We start from the raw sequence: 27,139 nt of genomic DNA on the forward strand, positions 1-27,139 counted from the left end.
AGATAGCATTCTGATTTCACTACATGCCTGATGTATGTGATTCAAAATGACCAAAAAGCATAACGCGTCTTTTTTAGGAATCCTGATTTACTTTTATATTTGAGTTTGTGTTAAAATGATGTGAGGGGGATATAGGGCTATTGAAGGAACAGACATGCACACACATCTCTTAACAAATACAAACCATTGCATATGAATTATGAACAATAATTATACCTAATACTTTTTTTGGACCATCAAACTATAACTCATCCCGATAATCAAAAAGCTGCAAGCTATTCACACTCGGACGTGCCGTCATCACCCACCTTCACTCTTAGTCTCTTAAACCCCTCAGAAAAACAAAGTAAGCATCTTTGAACATAGTGAGCATCCCTTAAATCAGAAATAACGAGACAAGCATCCTTGAACAGAATAAGTATCCCAGGACAAGAATTTTTAGGACAAGATAAGCATCTTGGCTCCTTTCATGAGAACCAAGTTATATAAATAATCATTGAAAACCAAGTTTATGCAGTTTAACCTTAATACAATAATGTTAAAGGTGAATCATGGACGATGGTCCTGAATCTCAGGATGGTCAGTCCGTATACGATCAGAATCAATCCACACCTCAATCACCTCATATGTATCACAGTAACAGGAGGACAATGATTAATTCTAGGCGAAGTAATTGGCCGTAAGCTTCTTTTTAATCCAGACAATTTAGGAATGAGACTGTCAGCTGCAATGTGACCCACAAAATACTCACAGTGGCATTGCAGTAATACAGATATACCCCTGAACACAGAGGAAAGGTGGATTCTTACTCTGACGTCCTTCTCCTTCCTCTGGTGACGAGCTCCACATTCTGTGCTGCTGCTTCTGTTGACGGCTTGTTTGGTACAAACAGTGACACACATGCAAACAGAACTTTTTATCCTTTATGTAACACAAGCACAGACGTGTCTTTTTTCAAAAGCCCACAATTACCTCAGTTCTGTCCTGTTACCGTGACACATTTCTTTTCACTGAGGAAGACAAACACACACAGATATTTCTGTTCCTTCACAGTCGCATATACATACATTCCTGGTACTTCAGTAATATACACATATTATGAGTCCTTCATGCACACACAGTGACAGAAGAATCCAAACAGGGCCGTTATCCAGAGGGCATGAAGAGCACATGCCAGGCACAGCGATGGAGGGATGCAGGAAGAGGGAGCTGGAGCTCCTCATGGCAAAGCACTTCAACTGTGCCAAGCCTCCTGGCATCAGCCTCGAAGTGAAGGACACAGGGACACAGCAAAAAACAGGACTGACAGGGGAAAATGGGGGGGGGGTTAATTATACATACAGAGGAGAGAGGGTTAGATAATGAATGTGTATTTACAGGCTGCGGGGGTCAGACCACCACATGTACATTAGTACATTATACAAACTGTACCCACGGCGAACATTTATTTAGCTTTTTTCAGAATAAATATTACTGACGTTGCTTTTTTCCCCAACCATAATGTTACAATCTGATACTGTAGAGAGAAGTTTGGGGGGCATGTTGTTGCAGTGGTCAGCACTCTTTCCTCGTACCTCTGGGTCTGGGGTTCGAGTCTCCACCCCGGCTCAGTGAGTGTGGAGTTCACATGTTCTTCCCATGTTGTTGTAGGATGTGAGAGAGACATTGAGCAGTGGGATATTTTTGTGTACAGCATTGGAATGTGTTTAATTTTTTATATCAATGCAATGATACCTGTGTGTGTGTTAGACACCCAAGAACAAGCTAAAGAGAATTACGTCATAACTTCAGTATTATAAACATGTGCATTGAAATTTGTGCTCATTATATTAAGCAGAAATGCAGGCTACAGAACAGAAATGTAAGTTTAGAGTGCTTGATAGACAGGATAGGAAAACCACAAAAGGCTACAGTGAGTGGGGGCTGCATGCAGCTGGCCAGACCCATGAGATTGTACATCCTCTAAGTGCATATGCTCCTGATATAAACTGCATAAAGTATATACATGCTTGCAAGATGCGTGCCCTACCCTAACTGGTTTGATCTGGTTCTGAGGAGAGGGCACAGACTCTTTATGTACCCCTAAAAAAGTTATGTTAAAGTTCTTTGAGCATTACCACGGAGACATCATCAAAGTGGTTGGTCCCTGAGCTCAGCAATAAAATCACGTCATACTCTAAAGCACCGACTAAGTGTCATAAATTTCTATGACAGGGGTTTCCTCAAGGTACTCCAGTTTCCCTCCACAGTTGAAAATCGGTGATTTGAAGTCAGCAGACTGTCTGTGAGTGTACGTGTGAGTGTGAGTGTGCCTTTCAATTGGTCGACACCTCATCCTTGGCGTCTTACACAAGAGGCTCCAGTCTCCCACAACTTTGAATGGATGAGAAGAGAAATGATGTGTATGACAGACTGATAGGAGAGAGCAGTTATACTGAGAATTAATCTCTGTGTCCATTTAGACTTTTGTTAGTCTTTTGCTTACTTTTTTCCACAGATGAAGCATATTTGCAGCAAAAAGCTGATGGGGTTTGAAGCTGCCATGTGGCATCAGGTGTATGTGCAGTTATAGACAGACTGTGTCAGCTTTAGACAGAGAGTGTTTATGATCACTGTCAGCCCACAGATTTTTTTTATGTTTTTCAACATAATCCACATGATAATGAGGGGTCTGGCACATAAATGTTGGATTCCTTCATTTTCTTTCAGTTACTGTGCTGGGAGTGTATCTGTCTTAGGAAGGAGAGTCAGGTGACCAGGTTCAGTGTGATCATTGTTTGCCATCAGGATGTTTTCCAGGAGGTAGCAATGAAAACGTATCCATGATATTCACTAAAAATACTAGCAGCACAGGTGTAGGAGCCTTCATCACCTTTGAGAAGCTCACAACAAATACAGTGTCTGACATGAATATATGACATTTACAATGTGGTGTCCAATCACTCTCCATTATATTTACTCTCTGCAATGGCACAATAATCTTGATTCTATTGCATCTAAACAATGGCATTATTTTGACAATATTTTGCAGCTAACGGTTCAGTTCGTAATGCATAAAGGTTTACAAGAGGGCGATCAGAGCAGGGAACGACATCTACAAAAAAAAGATGGAGAACCAGCTGCAGCTAAATAACGTAAGTGGATTCTGGAAGGGACTCCGAACAATCTCAGGCTACAAAGAGCACAGCTCCCAGCCAGTAAGGGGCAGCAAGTGGCCGTGTATGGGAGCGAGACTGAAGGCATGTGGAATATAGGGGGATTGGAACAAAAATCCCTTTTTTAAAAAAAAATCACAAAAATAAAGCAACTTAAAAGATTAAACTTGGGCCCATAAGAAGTCAACTTAAGAAAAACACAGCTAACCACATAGCAACCCAAACAAACTGACCTTCAAGGGCTGTATACTGTATAGTGGGTGATTCATTGTCTGCCCCTCTCCATGTCCTGCCCTCCCTTCCTCGGCCACCTTCATCTGATCCCTCTAGCCACAACGCCTCCCCCACCTTATCATCACTTCACACCTCTACCACATCACTTGTGTACTGTCTCTCACTCCTAGCCACTACCCCCAACGCACAGCAACACAGCTTGGACTTGTCGCTCACTAAAAACAAGGTAAGATGTGAACTCAGAAGGATCAAAGCAAGGAAGGCGACGGGTTCAGATGGCATTAGCTCAGGAGTTCTCAAATCCTGTGCAGATCCATTGTGTGGGATAGTTGAGGATATCTTGAGCTTGAAGCTAGGGAAGGTACCACAGCTATGGAAAACATCTTGTGTGATACCAGTACTGAAGACGCCGCAGCTTAAGGACCTCAACAGCTCCAGGCTGGTGGCTAACATCTGATCTGATGGAGACCCTGGAGCAGTTGGTCCTGGTTCACCTTCGACCTCTATAGTGAGCCCTTCACTGGACCCACTTCAGTTTGCCTACCAACCTGGCATTAGGGTAGATGATGCTGTTATTCATCTCCTACACAAATCCCTCTGTCACCTGGATAAGCCTGGGACCACTGTGAGAATCATGTTGTTTGATTTCTCCAGTGCCTTCAACACCATCATACCCACAAGACTGAGGGACAAGTTACTGTACACAGGAGTGGGCCCCCACCTCACCTCCTGGATTCTGGACTATCTAACGAACCGACCGCAATATGTGAAGATACAGGACTGTATGTCTGACACAGTTGTGTGCAGTACAGGGGCCCCACAAGGAACAGTCCTGGCCCCATTTCTCTTCACCATGTACACTGCGGACTTCTCACACAACTCAACCAACTGTTTCCTGCAAAAATTCTCTGATGACTTCATGATAGTTGGCCTCATTGCTAACGGGGGTGACAGGGAGTACAGAGGAATGACCCAGGACTTTGTGGAATGATGCCAGCTGAAGTACCTCTAGATTAACGTTGGAAAGACCAAAGAACTGGTAGTGGACTTCCTCAGGCACAAACATCCTCCACCCATGCAGACTGAGGTCCTTTGGAGTGCAGGGCCACTCCCGAAGTCCTTTCATAATTCTATGGTGACATCAGCCATTTTCTATGGTTCGGTCTGTTGGGGCAGCATCATCTCTACTGGAGAGAGATAAAAACTAAACAGGCCGATCGAAAAAGCCAGCTCTGTCTTGGGGTGTCCCCATTCTAACATTCTGCAGCTTACTTTCAGCTGTGTCACGGAAGAGTTTAAGGCTTCCTGTACTAGAGAAGCATGGCAGTACAGAGACTCCAAGGACCCCAAAGTCTCAGCAGCAGGCATTGAGATCCGGACGGGCAGGAAATGTAGTGCAGTTAGGGAGCTGGAGATGGCAGAAGAGAGGCTGAGGCACAAGGCTGTGGTGGGAGCAGTGGCAATGGGAAGATCAGGATTGGGCAGCTCTCCAATACCTCAGTACAACAAGGTCCAGGGCAAGGAGAGGCGACTGCTTGTGCAGTAAGAGTTGAGGGCAGTAATGGATGAGGGAAGAACCAGCAGGATTGCAGGCATGAGGCAGCAGGAAGCTTGGATGAGATGGGAGAAGGCAATGGAATGAAGGCTCACTTGGACAGACCGAGCAGAGCTCCAGCGCATAAAATTCCTAATCCAGGCTGTGAGACTACAGCTCAGCATTCAGTACCATAGTCCACCTCAAACTATTCACCAAGCTGAGGGATCTAGGACTGAGTGACCAGCTGAGAAGATGGATTCTGAATTTTCTTACAGGAAGACCCAAAGTGGTGAGTAGGCAACTGTGTATCCAGCGTAATCATCCTCAACACGGGAGCTCCGCAAGGCTATGTCCCTCCTGCTGTCCTTAAGGCCTTCTACTCGGCTGCCATAGAGAGCATCCTGACCATGACCTGACCAGAACGGAAATGTTAAGGAGGAGCTTTTTCCCTCAGATCATAAGGCTCCTAAACCAGGACAATACTCAGTGCCTCTAGGTACTGCTTCATATTGTCCAAATCCCTGGCACACCTCAGGCTTCTCGTACATTGCACTTAAATTGCACAGCAAAATACCTCTTACCTGTCACTTATGTATAGATTATGTACAGCTGAACATTTCATATATATTTAATTTTATTTTTTCGTTATTTGTTCTCTATATTTTGCACAACTGCTCAGAGTGACAATGGTTACATTCCACTACATAAGAACATAAAAAATTTACAAACGAGAGGAGGCCATTCGGCCCATCAAGCTTGTTTGGGGAGAACTTAACTAATACCTTAGAGTTGTTAAAATCTTATCTAGCTCTGATTTAAAGGGACCCAGGGTTTTAGCTTGTGCTACATTAGCAGGAAGACTATTCCATACTCTATTGAAATAGCCATTTGTCTGAACAGCATCCAGATCTGTTAGAATCTTATATACCTGGATCATGTCCCCCCTTAGTCTCCTTTGCTCGAGGCTAAACAGATTCAGCTCAGCTAACTTTTCATCATAAGACATTCCTCTAAGACCAGGAATCATTCTCGTAGCCCTACATTGCACCTTTTCCGAGGCAGCAATGTCCTTCTTAAGGTATGGTGACCAAACCTGCACACAATATTCTAGGTGGGGTCTTACCAAGGAATTATACAATCGTAGCATCACTTCCCTTGTCTTAAACTCAACACACCTAAAGATGTAATCCAACATCCTATTGGCCTTTTTTTATTGCTTTCCCACACTGGCGAGAGTGGGACATCGAAGCATCAACATACAAACCGAGATTTTTCTGAGTACTCATGCTCTCTACTGTGAACACCCATGTAAAATAATCCATCCATTTTCCAAACCGCTTATCCTACTGGGTTGCGGGGGTCCGGAGTCTATCCCGGAAGCAATGGGCACGAGGCAGGGAATAACCCAGGATGGGGGGGGCAGCCCATCACAGGGCACACTCACACACCATTCACTCACACATGCACACCTATGGGCAATTTAGCAACTCCAATTAGCCTCAGTGGGGGGTGGGGGGGGAAACCGGAGTACCCGGAGGAAACCCCACGACGACATGGGGAGAACATGCAAATTCCACACACATGTAACCCAGGCGGAGACTCGAACCCGGGTCCCAGAGGTGTGAGGCAACAGTGCTAACCACTGCACCACCATGCCACCCCTGTAAAATAATCATTAAACTCATTTACTATATCAATTTCATTTTCAATTTTAAGGCCCTTAGTATCCTGCATATTATTGATTTCAGCTTTTAGAGCTATTTTGGAGTTAAAATATTGGAAGAAACTTTTATTGTCATCCTTAGCCTCCAATGCAATTTTTCCTTTACTCTTTCTATCTTTTCCTCTTACAGAGTCTAATGCTGTTTTTTAACTCAACCTGTAATAAATATAAAATTAAACAATTAAACAAAATAATATTAAACATCAGCAGCCACGTTGCAAACAGATTCAGAGGCTCCTGACATAAACAGCTCATGTAAATGTGAAAGACCAGGAGGCAGCGGGAGAGAGAAAGAGAAGCTCCACTAGCAGAAGAAAATGAAACACAATAAAACACAATAAAACACAATAAAACACTACAGCTCATACAGGGAGAGAGAAGTGTGTGTGTGAACAGACTCTCAGTGTAAGAATTCTGCTCTGGTCCTGGGCACTAAAACTGGTAGGACGGTGTCTTTGGTAACTAGAAGGAGACAGAGAGAAACAGGGATGTGAGTAAAAGGAATTTACTTGTGGGAGATGGACTTCACTCACTGTGGAGATAACAGCAGTACAGTATTATCATTATGAGGGACAATAACAGGCATTTTAACACTCCATTAATCATTCTGAGTAAAGCTATACTGTACAAAGTTCAAGGTTTCTGGATTGTATAATTTCTAAGAAGCATCATTCCTGTGATCTGAGTTTTTCAGCCTGTAGAATGTGAAGCTCTTTCAAAGGTGTTCAAAAAGAATTGTTTTTATTGGAACGAGAAAGTGACTTCATTAACATAAACAGACTGGATGGAGGTTCAGCAAGTGGCAGACTAGTGTCCAACAATTAATCTCTAAATGTGGATAAAAAGAATGAGATGGTTGTTGACTTCAGACAGACCCATGTTGTCCACCCCCTGCTGCACATTGTGGACTCTGCAGTGGAGTCGCTCAGGAGCACCGGATTCCTTGGGCTGCACCTGCCAGCTGACCTCACCTGGTCCCTCAGCACCTCCTCTGCCAAGAAGGCAGAGCAGCGTCTTCACTTCCTACTGTAGCTAAGGAGGGCAAGTCTGCCTCCCCCCATCCTCACCATGTTCTACAGGGGCACCATCCAGAGTGTCCTGACCAGCTGCATCACTGTCTGGTTTGGGAACTGCAACATCTCCGATCGCAAGACCTTACAATGGACTATACATGCAGCTGAGAAGATCACTGGGACCCCTCTGCCCTCTGCTGATCAGATCTTTATGACACGTTGCACTTGTAAGGCCTCCAGAATCATGCAGGATGTCTCCCACACTTCCTATGGTCTTTTCACCCCCTGTTTGTCTGGCAGAAGGTTCTGGATCATCCAGGCCGGTTCTGCCAAACTCTGTAACAGCTTCTTTCCCAAGGCCATCTGGACTCTGAACTCTTTGCTGCTCCCCTCCGTACAGATTTGGACTTTACACCAACTCTGTCATCCAGCAGTACTTTCTGTTACTTTATTATTTTTTTTTTTCTGTATTTATCTTCAGTGTTTTTTGTTATTTATTTACTCTTACTTACCACCCTGCTGCTCCATCATTGCCCATTTCAAACATTCCATCTGTGTTTATATCAACACCCCTGCACTTGTCCTGTCTATGCACTTTATTTATATATGCACCTCGCACTGCAATCCAGGAAATTGTATTTCACATCACTGTATGCAGTGTACTGTATATGGTTGGTGTGACAATAAAGTCCCACTTGAAGGAAAACATTAACTTAATTTTCATGAGTATAACAGATACTGACATTGTTTTCCCCCAAATCAGTTATAATCCTACAATTTTATGATGTAGACAGAAACTGGGTAGAAAGCAGAAAGGTAGGAGAGAGCAGTTACACTGAGAATTAATCTTTTTGTCCATTTAGACTTTTGTTAGTCTTTTGTTTGCTTTTTCTCCAGATGTAACATATTTACAGCAAAAATCTGATGGGATTTGCAGCTATCAGGTGGTATCAGATATAACATGCAGGTATGTACAGTTACAGACAGACTGTCAGGTTCAGACAGAAAATGCTTTCATATTTCATTTCTATATTGTTCCACATAACCCACATGATAATGAAGGATCTGGCACGTAAATGTAAGATTACTTTATTTATTTCTGTGTGTCTGCTGGGAGTGTATCTGTCTCAGGAAGGAGAGTCAGGTGACCAGGTTCACAGTGATTATTAATTTGCCACCAGAAAGTTAAAATATTATATCTAAGCTGAAAGCAAAGGGGCAGCTTCAGCCAAACCCAGGAACAGAAGGATAAAACACTGGAAAGGTGCCCAGCTGGCTGCTCTGCTCTGGAAGTGCTGCTGGGGGACAGTGGAGGAGGTGGTTGTGAGCCGCCCAGCCAGTCTGTGCTGTATGAGGCCCGGGATGGTGGGTGTCTCTGTGGGTAAATAAAAGTGAAAGTATTTTAAAGCTGGAGTCTCCACTTGGTCAAGAAACACGGATAAGATCCTGGAATAATATAAAGACATTTTGTATTGCAAGGTAAGATTATATTTACCAGATACAATTAATAATAGAATAAGCATGTATGACACACTTATATACTGTACAGTGGCGGCGCCGGTGATTTAAATTAATGTTACAGGTACTATGGGGAAGCTGGATTATTACCTGGTACAGGTGTGATCGGGAGCTGAGAGGGAGCAGAAACGCGGTCTGTCCCCATGACTGGTTTGAAAAGCACTGCACTCAGCCACTGCACTCAGCCACTTTCGACGGATTCTGCATCTCTCAGATATTTTCTATGTGTTGGGATATTAATGAGTTCAGTGTCCAATAATTTGCAAAATGTACTACAAAGAGCCATATTATGTTCATGACCATAAGGAGTCATTTACTGTCACACTAACTAAAGACAATGATAAATTAAGACTTTAGAAGCAGGTCTGCAGTATTGCGGTTACTGGAGTTACTGTTGTATGGATGGTATATGTACACATAATATGGCAAACAGGACTGACTGTGATCCATGTGGTCGTGTGTATTGGGCTTCATTTCTCCATCTTACTTTGACAGTTGGCTTATTTTGGGCTCATTTTCAGGGGTGAACCCCATGTTGGATACTAGCAGGCCCGTCTCTGGGGGGGGGGGGGCAGGGTAAAGCAACTTATTTAGGGCCCCAGCTGAGGCCAACATAAACCAAGTATTACAAACCATAGTGCTGCTACTGCTTGGTCATTGTGACGTAGATGTAACTATAATGAAGAATAATAACTAACCAGCCAACAATCTACAGTGTGACCTTTCTAGACCAGCCAGTGCAAAGCAGTAATGTGGCCATGCAGGTTACATTAGCCTAAGCTATGTGATCATATGTCTAAGATAGGATTTACATTAAGTGTATTTCCACTGTATATTTAACAGCCGTGTAATGTTACACAGAACTTATGGTTCAGTACAAACCTGTTTTGGGTTCAAAGTTTGGTGCAATTTCAGGGCAGCAATTTCATTTTCACAGAAGCCCAGCAGGAGTCATCTGGTCTGGATCAGCACAGAAATGGAGGGAGCTGCTTCTGAAATGACCCCCCCTGTGGAGTGTAAAACAAAGAGACCTGAGAGGTAAGACAGAACCTGTGTGTTTGTACTGCTTTACAGACATAAATTAAAACATATTTCCAGCATCTTTGAAAGAGGGAGTAATCAGTTTTAACTTAATAAATTTCCTTGAGACTTCAGTGATTTGGGTCAGTGGGGTAGATCATTCATGATAATTACACCTTAAATTTAGTTTCCTTTAAAAATCTGCATTTACTTATATTCCCTGGACATTGTCCTCTGCTGCCACCTACAGCTGCTATATCAATTTTTGGGGACATCTTTGATTTTTTGAATATTCTAAAATTGGAGCTTATATTTTCACAAAAAGGTTTCCGGTAGGAGTCCAGTAGTTGGGGAACTTATATTTATTTGAAATTTCTCATATTTGTGAAATTTATTTGAGGTTAATTTAATGGTGTTCCCACTTACAGAATGATGAAGTGACAGTATTTTCCAAAAAACATTTTCTCAAAAATGTGGCATTGAGTATTTAAGTCTAATCAATTATAAATAGCAGTGATCATAGGAGTAACAGCCGAATAATACAGGAACACTGTCAGGGTCGTGTTGTGAAGAACATTGTGATTTATGGTAAAACGATTGTTACAGCCCACTAGCAGGCATGTCTCTTTGGGTCTATAGTCAGGCCATAATATAAAAGCAGAAAGGGATCCTAGCCAGGGCTCAGTGTGGAACATGTTAATATGTGTAGATTAATAAAAAGACCTCGACATCTTCTCCTCCTTTTTCTTAAACAGTCAGCCAGTTCTTTTACAGTAGAGACAACAAATAGATCATCCATCCTATCAGAAATGCTCACAAATAATGAAGTAGAGCATAAACAAACCAATAAACATATAAACAAATACATCAATAAACAGGAATAAAAAGCAACAACAGGCAAGTCTAGCAACTGAGATTGTGACAATGATACTAAACCTTTCATACTGGAATCTTATTTTTAGGTCAGACTATTTCATATTAAAGCTAAATGTAAACAAGCATGTTTGCATCATGAGTTATATGACATATAAAATTCCATGAAGGTAGAACAGATGGTTAAACAGCTGAAGTTTTAATGTGACCCTGTCCATATTATATGGATTATATTTATATAATGAGGATCTTTCCTCTCACTGTCCACAGTGTCCTGAGGGAGAGAGCAGGCTCAACTGTACCCAGCTGTGTTTCCATGAAGAGTGACAGGTCAATGGACCGACCAATCGGCTTCAGAGAGGGACGTTTTCCTACAGATCGAAGGTAAATGGACATTTAATAAAAATACCTCTGCATCTACTTTCTTCATTTTCTGCTACAATCAGACAGTTCTTTGATAATAGATGAGCAGTCGATCATCTCTCCTATCAAAAATGGATTCTAATAGTGAAGGAGTGCAAATTAATGAATTAATATATAAACAAATTAATCGATAAACAAGAAAAAGCAACAGCAGCCTAGTCTAGTGAAGGAGGCTGTAACAATGATACTAAACCTTCAAAATCTTAACTTTGAGTGAGACAATTTATTTCACACTAACACAAAAAGTAAACAAGCCTGTTTGCATCAAGACCTTCATAAGATATAAATGTACATGAATGTAGAGCAGAAAACTAAACAGCTGAAGATTTAATGTGATGCTGTCCTCATATGAATTATATTTATATAATGAGGATTTTTCCTCTCACTGCCCACAGTGTCCTGATGGAGAGAGCAGGCTCAACTGTACCCAGCTGTGTTTCCATGAAGAGTGACAGGTCAATGGACCGACCAATCGGCTTCAGAGAGGGACGTTTTCCTACAGATCGAAGGTAAATGGACATTTAATAAAAATACCTCTGCATCTACTTTCTTCATTTTCTGCTACAATCAGACAGTTCTTTGATAATAGATGAGCAGTCGATCATCTCTCCTATCAAAAATGGATTCTAATAGTGAAGGAGTGCAAATTAATGAATTAATATATAAACAAATTAATAGATAAACAAGAAAAAGCAACAGCAGCCTAGTCTAGTGAAGGAGGCTGTAACAATGATACTAAACCTTCAAAATCTTAACTTTGAGTGAGACAATTTATTTCACACTAGCACAAAAAGTAAACAAGCCTGTTTGCATCAAGAGCTTCATAAGATATAAATGTACATGAATGTAGAGCAGAAAACTAAACAGCTGAAGATTTAATGTGATGCTGTCCTCATATGAATTATATTTAAATAATGAGGATTTTTCCTCTCACTGCCCACAGTGTCCTGATGGAGAGAGCAGGCTCACCTGTACCCAGCTGTGTTTCCATGAAGAGTGACAGGTCAATGGACAGACCAATCGGCTTCAGAGAGGGACGTTTTCCTACAGATCGAAGGTAAATGGACATTTAATAAAAATACCTCTGCATCTACTTTCTTCATTTTCTGCTACAATCAAACAGTTCTTTGATAATAGATGAGCAGTCGATCATCTCTCCTATCAAAAATGGATTCTAATAGTGAAGGAGTGCAAATTAATGAATTAATATATTAACAAATTAATCGATAAACAAGAAAAAGCAACAGCAGCCTAGTCTAGTGAAGGAGGCTGTAACAATGATACTAAACCTTCAAAATCTTAACTTTGAGTGAGACAATTTATTTCACACTAACACAAAAAGTAAACAAGCCTGTTTGCATCAAGAGCTTCATAAGATATAAATGTACATGAATGTAGAGCAGAAAACTAAACAGCTGAAGATTTAATGTGATGCTGTCCTCATATGAATTATATTTAAATAATGAGGATTTTTCCTCTCACTGCCCACAGTGTCCTGATGGAGAGAGCAGGCTCACCTGTACCCAGCTGTGTTTCCATGAAGAGTGACAGGTCAATGGACCGACCAATCGGCTTCAGAGAGGGACGTTTTCCTACAGATCGAAGGTAAATGGACATTTAATAAAAATACCTCTGCATCTACTTTCTTCATTTTCTGCTACAATCAGACAGTTCTTTGATAATAGATGAGCAGTCGATCATCTCTCCTATCAAAAATGGATTCTAATAATGAAGGAGTGCAAATTAATGAATTAATATATAAACAAATTAATCGATAAACAAGAAAAAGCAACAACAGCCTAGTCTAGTGAAGGAGGCTGTAACAATGATACTAAACCTTCAAAATCTTAACTTTGAGTGAGACAATTCATTTCACACTAACACAAAAAGGAAACAAGCCTGTTTGCATCAAGAGCTTCATAAGATATAAATGTACATGAATGTAGAGCAGAAAACTAAACAGCTGAAGATGTAATGTGATGCTGTCCTCATATGAATTATATTTATATAATGAGGATCTTTCCTCTCACTGCCCACAGTGTCCTGATGGAGAGAGCAGGCTCACCTGTACCCAGCTGTGTTTCCATGAAGAGTGACTGGTCAATGAGGGAACCAATCAGCTTCAGAGAGGGACCTTTTCCTACAGATCTAAGGTAAACGTGCATTTATTACAAAGGCATCTTCTTTCTTCTCCCTTTTCTACCACAATCAGCCAGTCCTGTCGTACTAGAGGCAACCAGCAGATTATCCTTCCTATAAAAAATGGTCACATTGTTGTTGAATTAAATATTCTGCAGATACGCTTCTGTCACACATCACTCCTGTCACTCTTCCCCACCCACTCCTCCCTGCCTGTTCCCTCTTCTTCACATTTTTATTACACTCTCCATTACTTTGGACAGTTGACCCCCATGTAACTAATCTCATCCACCTTCACTGCTCCTATTTCTGGTCACTGCTCCATTCCTCCACCCTCCCTCTGCTTCACGCACATGAGCTCCATCTTGCTCCTACTGACTTTCATTCCCCTTCCCTCCAGTGCATCCCTCCACCTCTCCAGGCTCGTCTCAATCTGCTCCCTCCTCTCACTACAGATCACACTGTCATCTGTGAACATTATAGTCCATGGGGTCTCCTGTCTGATCTCAATCCTCAGCCTGTCCATCACCATTGCAAACAAGACAGGGCTAAGAGCCGATCCTTGTTGTAATCCCCCCTCCACCTTCAACCAGTCCATCATTCATACCTCACACCTCTCTGCTGTCACACTGTCCTCATAAAAATCATGCACCACCCTCACATTAACGCTGCCTGTAAATAATTAATTACTATCCTGTTAAGACATCAAACAAAGTCAATAAAAAACAAGCAATTCATTTCTTTAGCAAAGGTGATATGAATAGAAATGAGTAAAAACAAAATTTGTGGCTTATGTATAAAATCTTGTGTAAAGCCTATCAGCCTATATTGTTTTACCAGATGTCCCTCCTATAAATAACCGATGGTCAGCGTGACATTAAGCTTGTCAAACTGACGCAATCACTTGTGCCCCCTACAATATTAAACCATGTTTCACACAGAGGATGTTTCTCAACCCATTCATCTGTGTTGGGAGCTGGGTGGGAGTAAAATATGTGGATTGTCAGGGGTCCCCAGGACTGGGCTCAAAAACACTGGTTTAGGTTAAATATCGACGTGCAGTGACCTGGATGCAAACACTCACTGGCAGCTGGGACAGACTTTTTGCTGCTGTTCACTGCCTTGAATGGTGGAGTTTCATGGCCGACACTGTGGATGTTTTGCCACTGTGCCTGGTAGCAACTGGAAAAGGGGAAAGTGACATTCATGTGATTCAACTGATCTTAGTGAAAACAAACATTTTAACTGAGAAGATAAATGACCAGTTTATATATAAAAGTAACAAAATGCCTTTAACCTGCAGTCTGATAAAACAATGAGAGCTGGGCTGCTTATTGTGAACGGTTCGGATTTTTTTGTCCCAGCTAATGGCGTTAAAGAGGAGCTGGTCGTGCCAACTTTTTTTAACGTGACAGGTATGGAGTTAATTTTGTGCCAGAAGAATTCATCAAAATTTGAAAACCGCATGAAAATGATTAGGTATCACAATGAAAGTATTCATTACAAATATCAATTAAAAATTTAAATAAAATCTTCTTTGTTCTCCTTCTTCACATTTTTGTTTTGCTTCTGGATTTTCTAAGGGGTGGGCGGGTCTTAGAAGGGGGTGTACATCTTATACATCTATTGGTCAACTGTAATTTGGAGTGAGAACTCCTATAACCATCTGAGCACGCCCTCTCCATGATGTGGCGGAAAGGGCCGGAGCCAGTTTTCAGCTGGTAATGCTGTCATGGAATTGCAGCTTAAAGAGAACAAAGTGTCAGTGGATGAGACGAGGCCTTCAGCAGTGCTGAGGCGACATGCAGTGGTGTTCAGGGATGAACCAAGAGGCATGAAGGGGAAGAAGGTCAAGCTGCAGGTGAAGCCTGGCACCACACCATGCTTCATGAAGGCCAGCAAGGTCCCCTAGGCACTGAAACATAAAGTCAACGCAGAGAAACAGGGACTGGTTGAGATTGGGGTTATTGTACCGGTACCACATGGCCAGTGGACAACGTCATTGGTGCTGGATTATATACATAGATGGTCACCTTGCTTGTGAGGGGCCTTTAATGTTACTTTAAACCCTGTACTAAATGTGGAATAGTACCTACTTCCTGTTACTGAGTAGCTGGTTTCTCGATTTGACGGTGGAAAGAAGTTTAGCAAAACAGATCTCAACCAGGCCTTCCTACAGATGCATGTAGAGGAAGAGTCACAAGGATTTCTCACCATCAGCACACACAGAGGCCTTTACACACATTGATACCTTCCATTTGGTGTTACTTGTTGCTCTTGCATTGTTCCAGAAAAACATGGATCAAATCTTGAGTGGTCTCTCTGGGGTGAAGCTGTCACAGGCCAAAAACAATGGAGGCAGGAGCAGGCATAAAAGCAAACAATAAGGGGTTTATTAAAGAAACTGAACAGGACTAACAGAGAGCACAGGAGCACACATATTGGGGTGACATTAATGACCAGAATGAGGAACACAGGACTAGGAGGCACTGTTATATACAACTAACGAAGGAGCAGACAAGAGGCAGTTGGAGTGACCCATATGAGGGCTGAAACGAAAGGCAGGACAAATGAGCAACATGTGTGGCTCTGACGAGAGAGAACGTGAGGGGCAGGGATATAGAGCGTGACAGTATGCTCCCCCCAATGATTGCATTCCGGGCACGCATGGGAGACCAAGGAGGGGACCTACAGGAACCAAACAGTAAGACAAGAAACAAAAGGGACACTGGACAGGACAAAGGCCGTCAGGACACTGGATGACCAGACACAACAGGCCGAAATATCAAACGAGTACCCCAACAAGGGGACCAAATCAGCAGGGACTAACAAGAGAGATAAAAGATGAAACTGGGAACCAGGAAACACAGAAACTATGTTACACAACATGGACCAGAATAGGGTGGACAAATGAAGGGTCACCAGGGTGAAGACCAGGTAACCAGGGTGGAAGCACACACCACAGAGCAGGAAAGGAGGGACAGGTCATTGGGGCAAAAACTGATATGGGGATGGAGAGAACAGGGTTGAGCTAGGGGGTCCTCTGGACACTGGGAAGCGGGGTGTTGACCCCAGAACACGAGCGCCCCCCAGGCTTCGGAAGGCCAGCAGGACCAGATAGAGCCAAGGAATCTGACAAGGAAGAACAGTGACTGAGGCCAGAACTAAGATGCACACAGGACCGATCCCCTCTGGTGGCATGCCCCCGCTTCCTTTTCTGGGTGGCATATACCCGGCTGAGTCTCTTCTTACACCTCCCTCTATATCAGGAGCGTCTCCGGATCCTAGGGTCTTAGAAGGGGGTGTACATCTTACACATCTATTGGTCAAATGCAGTTTGGAATGAAGATTCACCCAAACTGATGGACCATCAGCCCCTGACATCCATTTTCAGTCCATATTCAGGGACAGCAGCCCAGGCTGCAAACTGCATGCAGAACTGGACGCTGCTCCTGGGTGCCCAGTGTAGGTTCCCCACAGCCTGAATAAAGGCGGCCCCACCTTTATCAATGATAAGAAGATATACTATTTCATCCAAAACTGTTATGTAGGTGGTTTGGAGTGGATGTTTGATCTATGTGCTTCACCCCCCCAGTGCTGGTGGCTGAGCCCCCTGTCTGTCTGCTGTCCAAAAACACGTGTTTAGGCTACTTTTTAAATTCCCCATGACATATGACTGCCTGAAATAGACCCCACCACCCTGTTTCCCCTCCCCCCCACCCAAAATGGGATAAATGGCCGGAGGATGGATGGATTAATGGATGGATATTTGTGTTTTATTCACAGGGACCGAATGAATAGATGTAATTCACACCCACATAAAGGAGACTTATCGTCCATCTTCAAGGTGTGTGTTTATTACTGAAGTATATTTTCTAAAATTTCATCTAAATTGACATACATCTTCTACAATAAGTAGTTCATCCTATCAAAGGGTTGATGTTTACAAGTGAAATTCTAAAATGATATTGTACCAGCTGTAGGTTCTTATCTTCCTATTGAAGCTTAGCTTGACTCTCTGAAGATTCTCTCGTCCAAATCCACTTGATAAATATTCCAGGAAACAGCTTCTTAAATTTTTAACTGTTTACTTACAAACATAATACAGTTTATCCACAAAAAGTATAGAGAATCAGAGAGCTAACTTACCAGGAGGTCAAAAAACTATTTCGCTCCAATCTAATCACTCTCTCTCCTACTACCTATCCTCTCACCACATATCATAATAAAAGCACCCCAATAGTGTCCATCAGAACTACATTAATATCCCGGTTTTAAACATTAAAAGGTAGATCAAATAAATCTTAACATTTTAAATCATGTTTGTCAAACTAATGAACTTAAGCCAATATTATTTTACTATTAATTACTCAAACTCATGTGAACTGCATTTAGGCTCCTACACCAGGAGTGATAATAATTAAACTGTAACTGTTCATTCCAGTTACTGGAGGAAAAAGCTCAAAAGTTTCTGACGGATGAGCTGATGAAATTCAAAAGGTACCTGGATCAGAATGACCCAGAATGCTCTGAGCCTCAGCAGGAGGTGGACAATGACCTGGACAGTGATGGTCAGATGCAGAAGACCTGTGGTAGAGAGGGAGCTCTGAAGATCACACTGTACATCCTGAGGACCATGGAGCAAAATGATCTCGCTGACATGCTGGAGAAGAGTAAGAGCTGTACCTCATTCAGTGTGTGTTTGATTTGCCACAAAAACATAGTTTATGGAAAAATGTGTATTACATTTCAGTTAATCAATTAATGTAATATGATTTAATTTGACATGTATGAGTTTAAAAAAGCATTTTTCTCTCATTTGATTTCAGGGCATCTTCTGTTGCAATGTCAGTGCAGAATCAAATGTAACCTGAAGAAGAAATTTGAGTGTGTATTTGAAGGGAAAGCTAAGGAAGGACAGCCAACACTTCTCAAAGGGATTTACACAGAACTCTACATAACTGAAGGGGGAGCTGGAGGAGTCAATGATGAACATGAAGTGAGACAGATTGAAACAGCATCCAAGAAAAGGCTAACAGAAGATACTACAGTCAAGTGCAATGATATATTTAAACCCTTATATGGGCGTGTGACACCTATCAGAACTGTACTCACTAAAGGGGTCGCAGGTATCGGGAAAACAGTCTCTGTGCAGAAAGTTATTCTTGACTGGGCAGAAGGAAAAGCAAACCAGGACATTCACTTCATATTTGCTCTTCCTTTCCGGGACCTGAATTTGATTAAGGATGAATACAGTCTGACTGAACTGCTTCACCACTTTGTCCCAGAACTGAAATCATTTAAATCCACTGACCTGTGTAGGTACAAAGTTTTGTTGATCTTTGATGGTCTGGATGAGTGTCGCCTTCCTCTAGATTTTCAGAACAATGAGAGCTGGTTTGATGTAACAAAGAAAACATCACTGGATGTGCTGTTGACTAACCTCATCAAGGGGAATCTGCTTCCATCTACTCTCCTCTGGATAACCTCCCGGCCAGCAGCAGCCAATCAGATACCTCCTGAGTTTGTCCACCAGGTGACAGAGATACGAGGGTTCAGTGATGCCCAGAAGGAGGAGTATTTCAGGAAGAGATTTAGTCATCAGAGCCTGGCTAGCAGGATTATCACACATGTGAAATCATCAAGGAGCCTCTTCATCATGTGCCACATACCTGTGTTCTGCTGGATTTCAGCCACAGTTCTTAAGAGTCTTTTTAGTGAGTCTGACAGTGGAGAAATTCCAAGGACTCTGACTGAAATGTACACACACTTCCTGATCTTTCAGGTGAGTTTAAAAAATGACAAGTATATGGAAAAACATAAAATCATGCTTAAGAAATGCACTGGGAAGAAATTCCTTTCAAAACTTGGTAAACTGGCTTTTAATAACCTCGAGAAAGGCAATATCATATTTTATAAGCAAGATCTGACAGAGAATGGCATTGATGTCACAGAGGCTTCAGTTTACTCTGGAATGTGCACAGAAGTCTTTAAAGAGGAGTATGGGTTGTACCAGGAAAAGATGTACTGCTTTGTGCATCTGAGCATCCAGGAGTATCTCGCTGCTTTATACGTGTTTCTGTCAAACTCATCAGCTGACCTGCTGAAGACTGCAGTGGATGAAGCATTAAGGAGCAAGAATGGACACTTGGACCTCTACCTCCGCTTCCTCCTTGGCCTCTCAAAAGACTCCAGTAAGAGTCTGTTAAAAAGGCTACTGGGCCAGACAAGAACCAAGTCACATAACAGTAAGAAAACAGCTCAATATATCAAGGAGAAAATTCAGGAGAATTTATCTGCAGAAAGGACCATCAACCTGTTCCACTGTCTGAATGAACTGAGTGACAATTCTCTAATAGTGGAAGTACAAAGATACCTGGGTTCAGGAAGCCTTTCAGCAGCTGACCTCTCACCTGCACAGTGGTCAGCTCTGGCCTTTGTGTTACTGATGTCAGATAAGGATCTGGATGTGTTTGATCTGAAGAAATACATCAGATCAGATGAAGGTCTTCAGAGGCTGCTGCCTGTGATCAAGAAATCTAGGACAGCTCTGTAAGTGATCTTACATATGTCTGTTGCTAAAGAAGTACAGATGTTATTCAAGATACTGCTTTTATATCTTATGAAAACAATTAGAGTGTATTTATATGGACACCCAGAAATTAATTATCACTATTTCATCCCTACCTGACAGGATTGATAATTGTCTGATTAGTGTTTTGGAAATTTAACAGCTTCACAGGTACAGCAACACAGAAAATAAGGATTTCAGTCATCCATCCATTCATCCATTTTCCAAACCGCTTATCCTATTGGGTCGCGGGGGGTCCGGAGCCTATCCCGGAAGCAATGGGCACGAGGCTGGGAACAACCCAGGATGGGGGGCCAGCCCATCACAGGGCACACTCACACACCATTCACTCACACATACACACCTATGGACAATTTAGCGACTCCAATTAGCCTCAGCATGTTTTTGGACTGTGGGGGGAAACCGGAGTACCCGGAGGAAACCCCATGACGACATGGGGAGAACATGCAAACTCCACACACATGTGACCCAGGCGGAGACTCGAACCCGGGTCCCAGAGGTGTGAGGCAACAGTGCTAACCACTGCACCACCATGCCGCCCCCGGATTTCAGTCATGGTGTCAGCAATTCAAAAGTCATATAAAAAAATAATTTTAAAAAACTTTAGAAAACTACTTACATTTACATTTAACATTTACATTTAACATTTATATATAGACATACCATTCATATTTGCATATGATAAACAATTTTGAACATAATCTACACAACAAAAAAATCTGATGATCCAAAACACCCCTGACTTCTAGCTAAATGTCAGATAATTGCATTAAATGTTGAAAAAGTGGCAAGTACAAAAATGTTTGCTACCTTTACAAATGGCGCCCCATATATATATATCTGTGTGTGTGGTGTATGTATATATATTTTAACACGTTTCCTTTTCCAGGCTGGACAGCTGTAGACTTACAGAGACATGCTGTGAAGTGTTGGCTTCAGCTCTCAGATCAAACTCCTCTCAGCTGACAGAGCTGGTCCTGAGTGACAATGACCTGCAGGATTCAGGGGTGAAGCTGCTCTCTGCTGGACTGGGGGATTCACACTGTACACTGGAGATACTGAGGTCAATATTACTGCGTATTCCACACTGTAATGTGTAATTGCTGAAAGCTTTATTGAAGTTGTCACATTTACTTAAAAGTAGTACTCATAGTGGTGAGGTGTTTTTATTTATTAGAGAGATAATGTCTGTCTCTCTGCAGGCTGTCATTCTGTAGAATCACAGAAGAAGGCTGTTCTTCCCTGGCTTCAGCTCTGAGGTCAAACCCCTCACATCTGAGAGAGCTGGACCTGAGTGACAATGATCTGCAGGATTCAGGGGTGAAGCTGCTCTCTGCTGGACTGGGGGATTCACACTGTAAACTGGAGATACTGAGGTGAATATTATTTGGTATTACATAGTATAAAATGGTATTATTGAAATCTTTATTGGAGTCGTCACATTTACTTAAAAGTAATACTCATAGTGGTCAGGTGTTTTTATTTATTGGAGAGATATTGTCTGTCTCTCTGCAGGCTGTCAGGCTGTAGAGTCACAGAAGAAGGCTGTTCTTCCCTGGCTTCAGCTCTGAGGTCAAACCCCTCACACCTGAGAGAGCTGGACCTGAGCTACAATCACCCAGGAGACTCAGGAGTGAAGCTGCTCTCTGCTCTACTGGAGGATCCCAGCTGTAAACTAGAGAAACTGAAGTGAGTACAGAATGTGTGTCTGTCCTGCTATAGACTCGTGTATGTGGAGAAAATACAACAATTAAATAAATGGATACAGCAGTACTATGTCATTCTGCTTCTGCTATAGTGTGGACCACAGTGGAGAATGCAGGACCAGACCAGGTATCCAGAAATGTAAGTTTTTTTGCAAATTTTTATTTTTAATATCATTATCACTTCATGATAACATTCACACAATTATTCCGATATATTTTTAACCGGTGATCGCTAGGGATGACATCATCTGCGGATCCCGTATCCGGCGGTATGTATGAGACGCTGATTAGGTAAATGGGGGGCGGTTCATGATGGCATCTTAATTGGGTCAAAACGGCGGTACACCCAATGAATTGGGATCAGCGTGGATAAAAGCGGGGGGAAGCCGCTAGTGGGGGAGGTTCGATTGCTGCCGCGATACTTCTGCGAGCGACGGAAATGGTGGTGAGCGGTTGGTTCCGTGTCCCGGCTGCGGCATAAGGTAATGAGTAATAGGGGTTGGACGGGGTGGCTGAGTGCATTTCTGTTCTCTTCCGGGTATGTAAGGACTGTTGATCTTCTTCCTAGGCTGGGTTTGGGGTGACAAGTGTGTCCGGGTCTATGCTGATGCTCAGGAGCTGGTCACTGCTGTTTTGCCTGTTGTTGATTTCGTTTTGTAAGATTTTGTGCGTTGTACTGGCATTGTTGTGAATAAGGGGGGGGGGGCGTGGTTACCGGGGCTAACTGGGTGCTGGCTGGTATAGTAGGAGGTCTGGAGGGTAGGTTAGTCTCTTCCCCATTTACAGCGGAGAGCCAGTGAATGTGGTGCTGGAGTTTGGGGGTTGGAGGTTGTATTCTTGCACTGCATGGAGTGAATGTGGGGTGAGTGAGAAGTATTAACTCCAGGATGTGGTTTGCTGTGATTTTGATATTAACTCCCACTTGGATATGTGTGCCCTTGGGGTGTATGTGTGTGGTGTTTCCCCTTTCTTCTTTTTCTTCTGCCAGGTAAGCACCTTCCCTGGCTGGCTAAGGGGTTAAGGCGTGATTATAGTATTGGACCACCAGCACCTGTGTTTTGCTCTCAACCCCGTTTGTGTGTTTTAGTGGTGTCATATGCTGGTAATTGTTTACTGACTGGGAGGGTTAATTTTTAAATTATTGTTAATAAACTGTTTTAATTCTGGGATATGCGTCTCTGTGTGTTCATGCAAAGGGAAGTCGTGGGGTTAATTTGAAGTCCTGAGGGGCAGGGCCTCTGGTGGCGTAGTCAGGGTTACGTAACCTTGCAGCCCAAGGTTACAATCTGGCGTAGTCGGCAGGATTCTGCATCTTCTTACCAGAGACAAGTATTCCAGTTTTTGGTGGGTTATTAGTGGATTGATTTGAGGCAAAACAGCAGTGGCCCATCGAGGGACATTACCTGTACCAGCTGGGGCTGGAATTGTGTTATATCCTGCAGTGTGGGGAGGAGCCATGTCTGAAGAGGTTCAAGGACTTAAGGACTTGGTGCAACAGCTGCAGGCCGAGAATGAACACCTTCGGCGGGAGCATACCACCGTACAGCCAAGCACCAGCGGGTCATCGGCGAGGACTGACGGGCATTTGGTTAATACTGGGATGGAACGGTTGTATATTCCCAGGGAGCGGAGGTGCCCGGTGTTTCGGGGAACTTTTGGGATTGGGGTGGATGAATGGTTGGAGGAGGTAAAGGCTAGCGTGAGGGCCCGACATCTGAATGGATTGGAGGAAGCTTATTTTATGTATGATCATCTAGATGGGGAGGCTAAGGCTGAAATTCGGTATCGGAGTAGGGCTGAAAGGGAGGACCCTGCTGTGATAGTTGCCATTTTGAAGGACTTGTATGGTTGTGCTAAGTCCTATGTTGAGTTACAGGAGGGTTTCTTTTCACGTAAACAACATGAAGGGGAATCATTGCAGGAATATTCTCATGCTCTTTGTTCATTGATGGATAAAGTGTTACAACGTGCTCCTGATTCTGTCCCTAATTCAGATATGTTGTTGCGTGATCAGTTTGTGGAGTATGTGTATGATCCAGCTCTGCGTAGGGAGTTGAAGCGTTTTGTCCGCCAGGCCCCCCAGTTGTCCATGCTTGATGTTCGGGCCGAAGCCATCCGATGGGAGCGGGAGGGGAGGCCCAGTGAATGTGGGAGGGGTAGGAGTCATTCTGTGCCCTCACTGTGTGCTATGCATTACACTCGACCCCCACCTAAGGTTGAGTCTTTACCTCCTGCACCTACTGGTGTAGAATTAGCAGAGCTAAAGAGAATGTTGCTAAAACACCAGGAGCAATTGAATTTCCTGACCAAAAGTGTTTCGGCTCTATCAGGTTCGCAGCAGCCGAGGGGCCCGAGTCGCTCCGGTACTGTTATTTGTCGTAGATGTCAGCAGCCAGGCCACTATGCACGGGAGTGTGATAATGAACGGGTTGAGTTGTCAGGTTTCCGGGTTTCTGCTGGCCAGGCCGGTGTTGCGTCCCAGCCTCCGGAAAACTAGGCCCCTCCAATGTGCTGAGCCACTCATTGGAAGGGGGCAACATTGGCTCCTGTCGGCCTACCCCGGTAAGTCAGGCCATCTCCTCATTGGTAGGCCAGTGCCCTACAGTAACTGTTAAAGTAGGGGGGGTAGGGGTGAAGTGTTTGTTAGATACAGGGTCAATGGTGTCAACACTACCGGAGAGTCTCTTCCGGGAGCATATGCAGGGCCAATTGAAGGAGTGTAATTGGTTGCATTTACAGGCGGCAAATGGTCTTGAAATACCTTATGTGGGTTATGTTGAGTTGGCAGTTGAGGTTTTGGGTAAACATCTACCAAAGAGGGGCTGGTTGGTGGTTAGGGATCCTCCCGGGTCAGGTGGCTCTAGTACACCAGGGGTGCTGGGGATGAATGTGATCAGGGAATGTTATACTGAATTATTTGTCCAGCATGGTTCAGCTCTCTTTGATGGTTCCACCATTGGCCTAGAGGCTCAACAGTGGAAGGAGGCGTTCCAGTTTTGCCAGCAAGCTCCTGTTAATGATCCTCCCTCCAGGGGATTGGTAAAAGTAAGAGGACGAAAGGCTATTTATATACCTGGGGGAACAGTTAAATTTGTGGCAGCAACCTGTGCCGAAAAGCTGGGTGGGGCTTTAGGGGAAGTTTTATTTGAGCCCACCAGTGCCGCTCGGCAGCTTCCAAGTAGTTTGTTGCCCCTTCCGGCTTTCCTCAGAGTAACCAAGAGGACTGTGTATGTTCCCATTTTGAATGTCCACAAAACTATGGCCACTCTTCATCCACGCTGTCCAGTGGGTATAGTGACACAGGCCCAAGTAGTAAGTCTGCCTCCCGGGGTGACAGAGAAGGTGGGGCCGGTAGATCAGCCCCTTGGGGAGGAGAGTACCTTGGGTGGGGTAACCCTTTCTGTGAATGCCCATATGGGTACTTACCATTCAGTGTTGGAGCAAATTCAGGGACTTGACCTGTCAGTATTGCCCTCGGTAGAGCAGGAACGTGTTAGGGGTGTGTTGAGGCAATATGCTGGAGTGTTTTCGTCATCGGAGGGTGACTTGGGATGTACTACGCTCCTGTCACATGATATTCCCCTTATGGATGATAAGCCGGTCAGACAAAGGTTTAGACGTATCCCCCCGTCGGATTATGAGGCTGTGAGGGCTCATATTCATCAATTGTTAGATAGTCAAGTTATTCGGGAAAGTTGCAGCCCCTTTGCCTCTCCCATTGTGCTGGTGAAAAAGAAGGATGGCCGCTTGAGGATGTGTGTGGATTATCGGCAGTTGAACAGCAAAACCCGTAGGGATGCATTTCCCCTGCCTCGCATCGAGGAGACATTAGACTCTCTATCCGGGGCTCAGTGGTTTTCCACTATTGACTTGTCGAGTGGATACCATCAAATCCCTGTAACCGAGAGTGATCGTCCGAAGACAGCTTTTTGTACCCCCTTTGGGCTATTCGAGTTTAATAGAATGCCCTTTGGGTTGTGTAATGCGCCTAGTACATTCCAGCGATTGATGGAACGGATTTTTGGGGATCAGAATGGGCAGTCTTTATGGTTGTACTTGGATGATATTATCATCTTTTCCTCTGATGCAGGTGAACATCTGAAGCGTCTGGAGTTGGTGTTGGGACAACTACAGAGGGAGGGAGTGAAGGCTAATTTAGAGAAGTGTTGCTTTTTTGGGAAGGAGGTGCGCTACCTTGGCCATCGGATCTCCCGTGATGGCGTCTCTACTGACCCGGAGAAGGTGTCTGCAGTAGCAAATTGGCCTAGGCCAAGGAACATCCAGGAATTGCGGTCTTTCCTGGGTTTCGCCAGTTATTATCGCCGTTTTGTAGAGGGATTTGCAAGACTGGCGGGCCCCCTACATCGCCTGGTAGCAGAACAAGGGGGGGTAGGGGTCGTAGGGGCCAGAAATTGAGGTTGGCGGAGGTGTGGCCAGACGGATGCGAGGAGAGCTTCCAGCAGCTGAAGGTACAACTGATTAATGCTCCGACTCTGGCTTTTGCAAACTTTTCTCTGCCTTTCATCTTGGAGGTGGATGCTAGTCATCATGGACTAGGGGCTGTGCTTTCACAGGAGCAGGAGGGAAAGGTGCGTCCTGTGGCCTATGCTAGCCGGAGCCTCAATCCAGCTGAGAGGAAGTACAGTTCTATGAAGCTGGAATTTTTGGGGTTGAAGTGGGCAATGACCGACAAATTCCGGGAATATTTATGGGGCCAGCAGTGTGTAGTGTGGACCGATAATAATCCTTTAAGCCATCTGAGCACTGCCAAGTTGGGGGCCACTGAACAGAGGTGGGTGGCTGAGCTGGCAGCGTTTAATTTTTCGGTTCGCTATAGGCCTGGCAGGACGAATAGAAATGCTGATGCGCTGTCACGGCAACAACTAGAGCTTAATTCTGAGAGTTTGGTATCCCTGTTCCCGGAAGGTGTGTTGCCATCCCCTCTACAGGAGGCCATTTCAGGAAGGGTGCCACCGGTGACGCAATCAGCTATGACAGTGCTCCCGCAGCGTTCCTCGGCTGAGTTGAGGAAGCTTCAGGAGATGGATCCTACCATTAGTGCTGTTCTTCCTTTTTGGGAGACAGGACGTAAGCCGAGTCAAGCGGAACGAGAGGGTTTGTTGCCTGCCGCACGACTGTTGTTGCGGGAGTGGGACCGCCTCACAGTGGCAGATGGTCTCCTGCACCGTAGGGTCTTTAGGCCGGA

At 43.8% G+C, this 27,139-nt stretch overlaps 2 protein-coding genes across 2 annotated transcripts in view; both read left to right on the forward strand.

The window, feature by feature from the left end:
* Positions 1 to 27,139, forward strand: part of LOC125724024 (NACHT, LRR and PYD domains-containing protein 12-like) — a 593,671-nt gene that overhangs the window by 423,262 nt on the left and 143,270 nt on the right. The window contains exon 19 of the mRNA XM_049000874.1: positions 21,430 to 21,603. Coding sequence (XP_048856831.1) covers positions 21,430 to 21,603 — 174 coding nt within the window. The remainder of the gene's footprint in view (positions 1 to 21,429; positions 21,604 to 27,139) is intronic.
* Positions 1 to 27,139, forward strand: part of LOC125724029 (NLR family CARD domain-containing protein 3-like) — an 89,129-nt gene that overhangs the window by 44,399 nt on the left and 17,591 nt on the right. The window contains exons 5-7 of the mRNA XM_049000883.1: positions 12,440 to 12,553; positions 12,988 to 13,101; positions 13,536 to 13,649. Coding sequence (XP_048856840.1) covers positions 12,440 to 12,553; positions 12,988 to 13,101; positions 13,536 to 13,649 — 342 coding nt within the window. The remainder of the gene's footprint in view (positions 1 to 12,439; positions 12,554 to 12,987; positions 13,102 to 13,535; positions 13,650 to 27,139) is intronic.

This window comes from Brienomyrus brachyistius, unplaced genomic scaffold, assembly GCF_023856365.1.
Source record: "Brienomyrus brachyistius isolate T26 unplaced genomic scaffold, BBRACH_0.4 scaffold54, whole genome shotgun sequence".
Lineage (NCBI taxonomy): Eukaryota > Metazoa > Chordata > Actinopteri > Osteoglossiformes > Mormyridae > Brienomyrus > Brienomyrus brachyistius.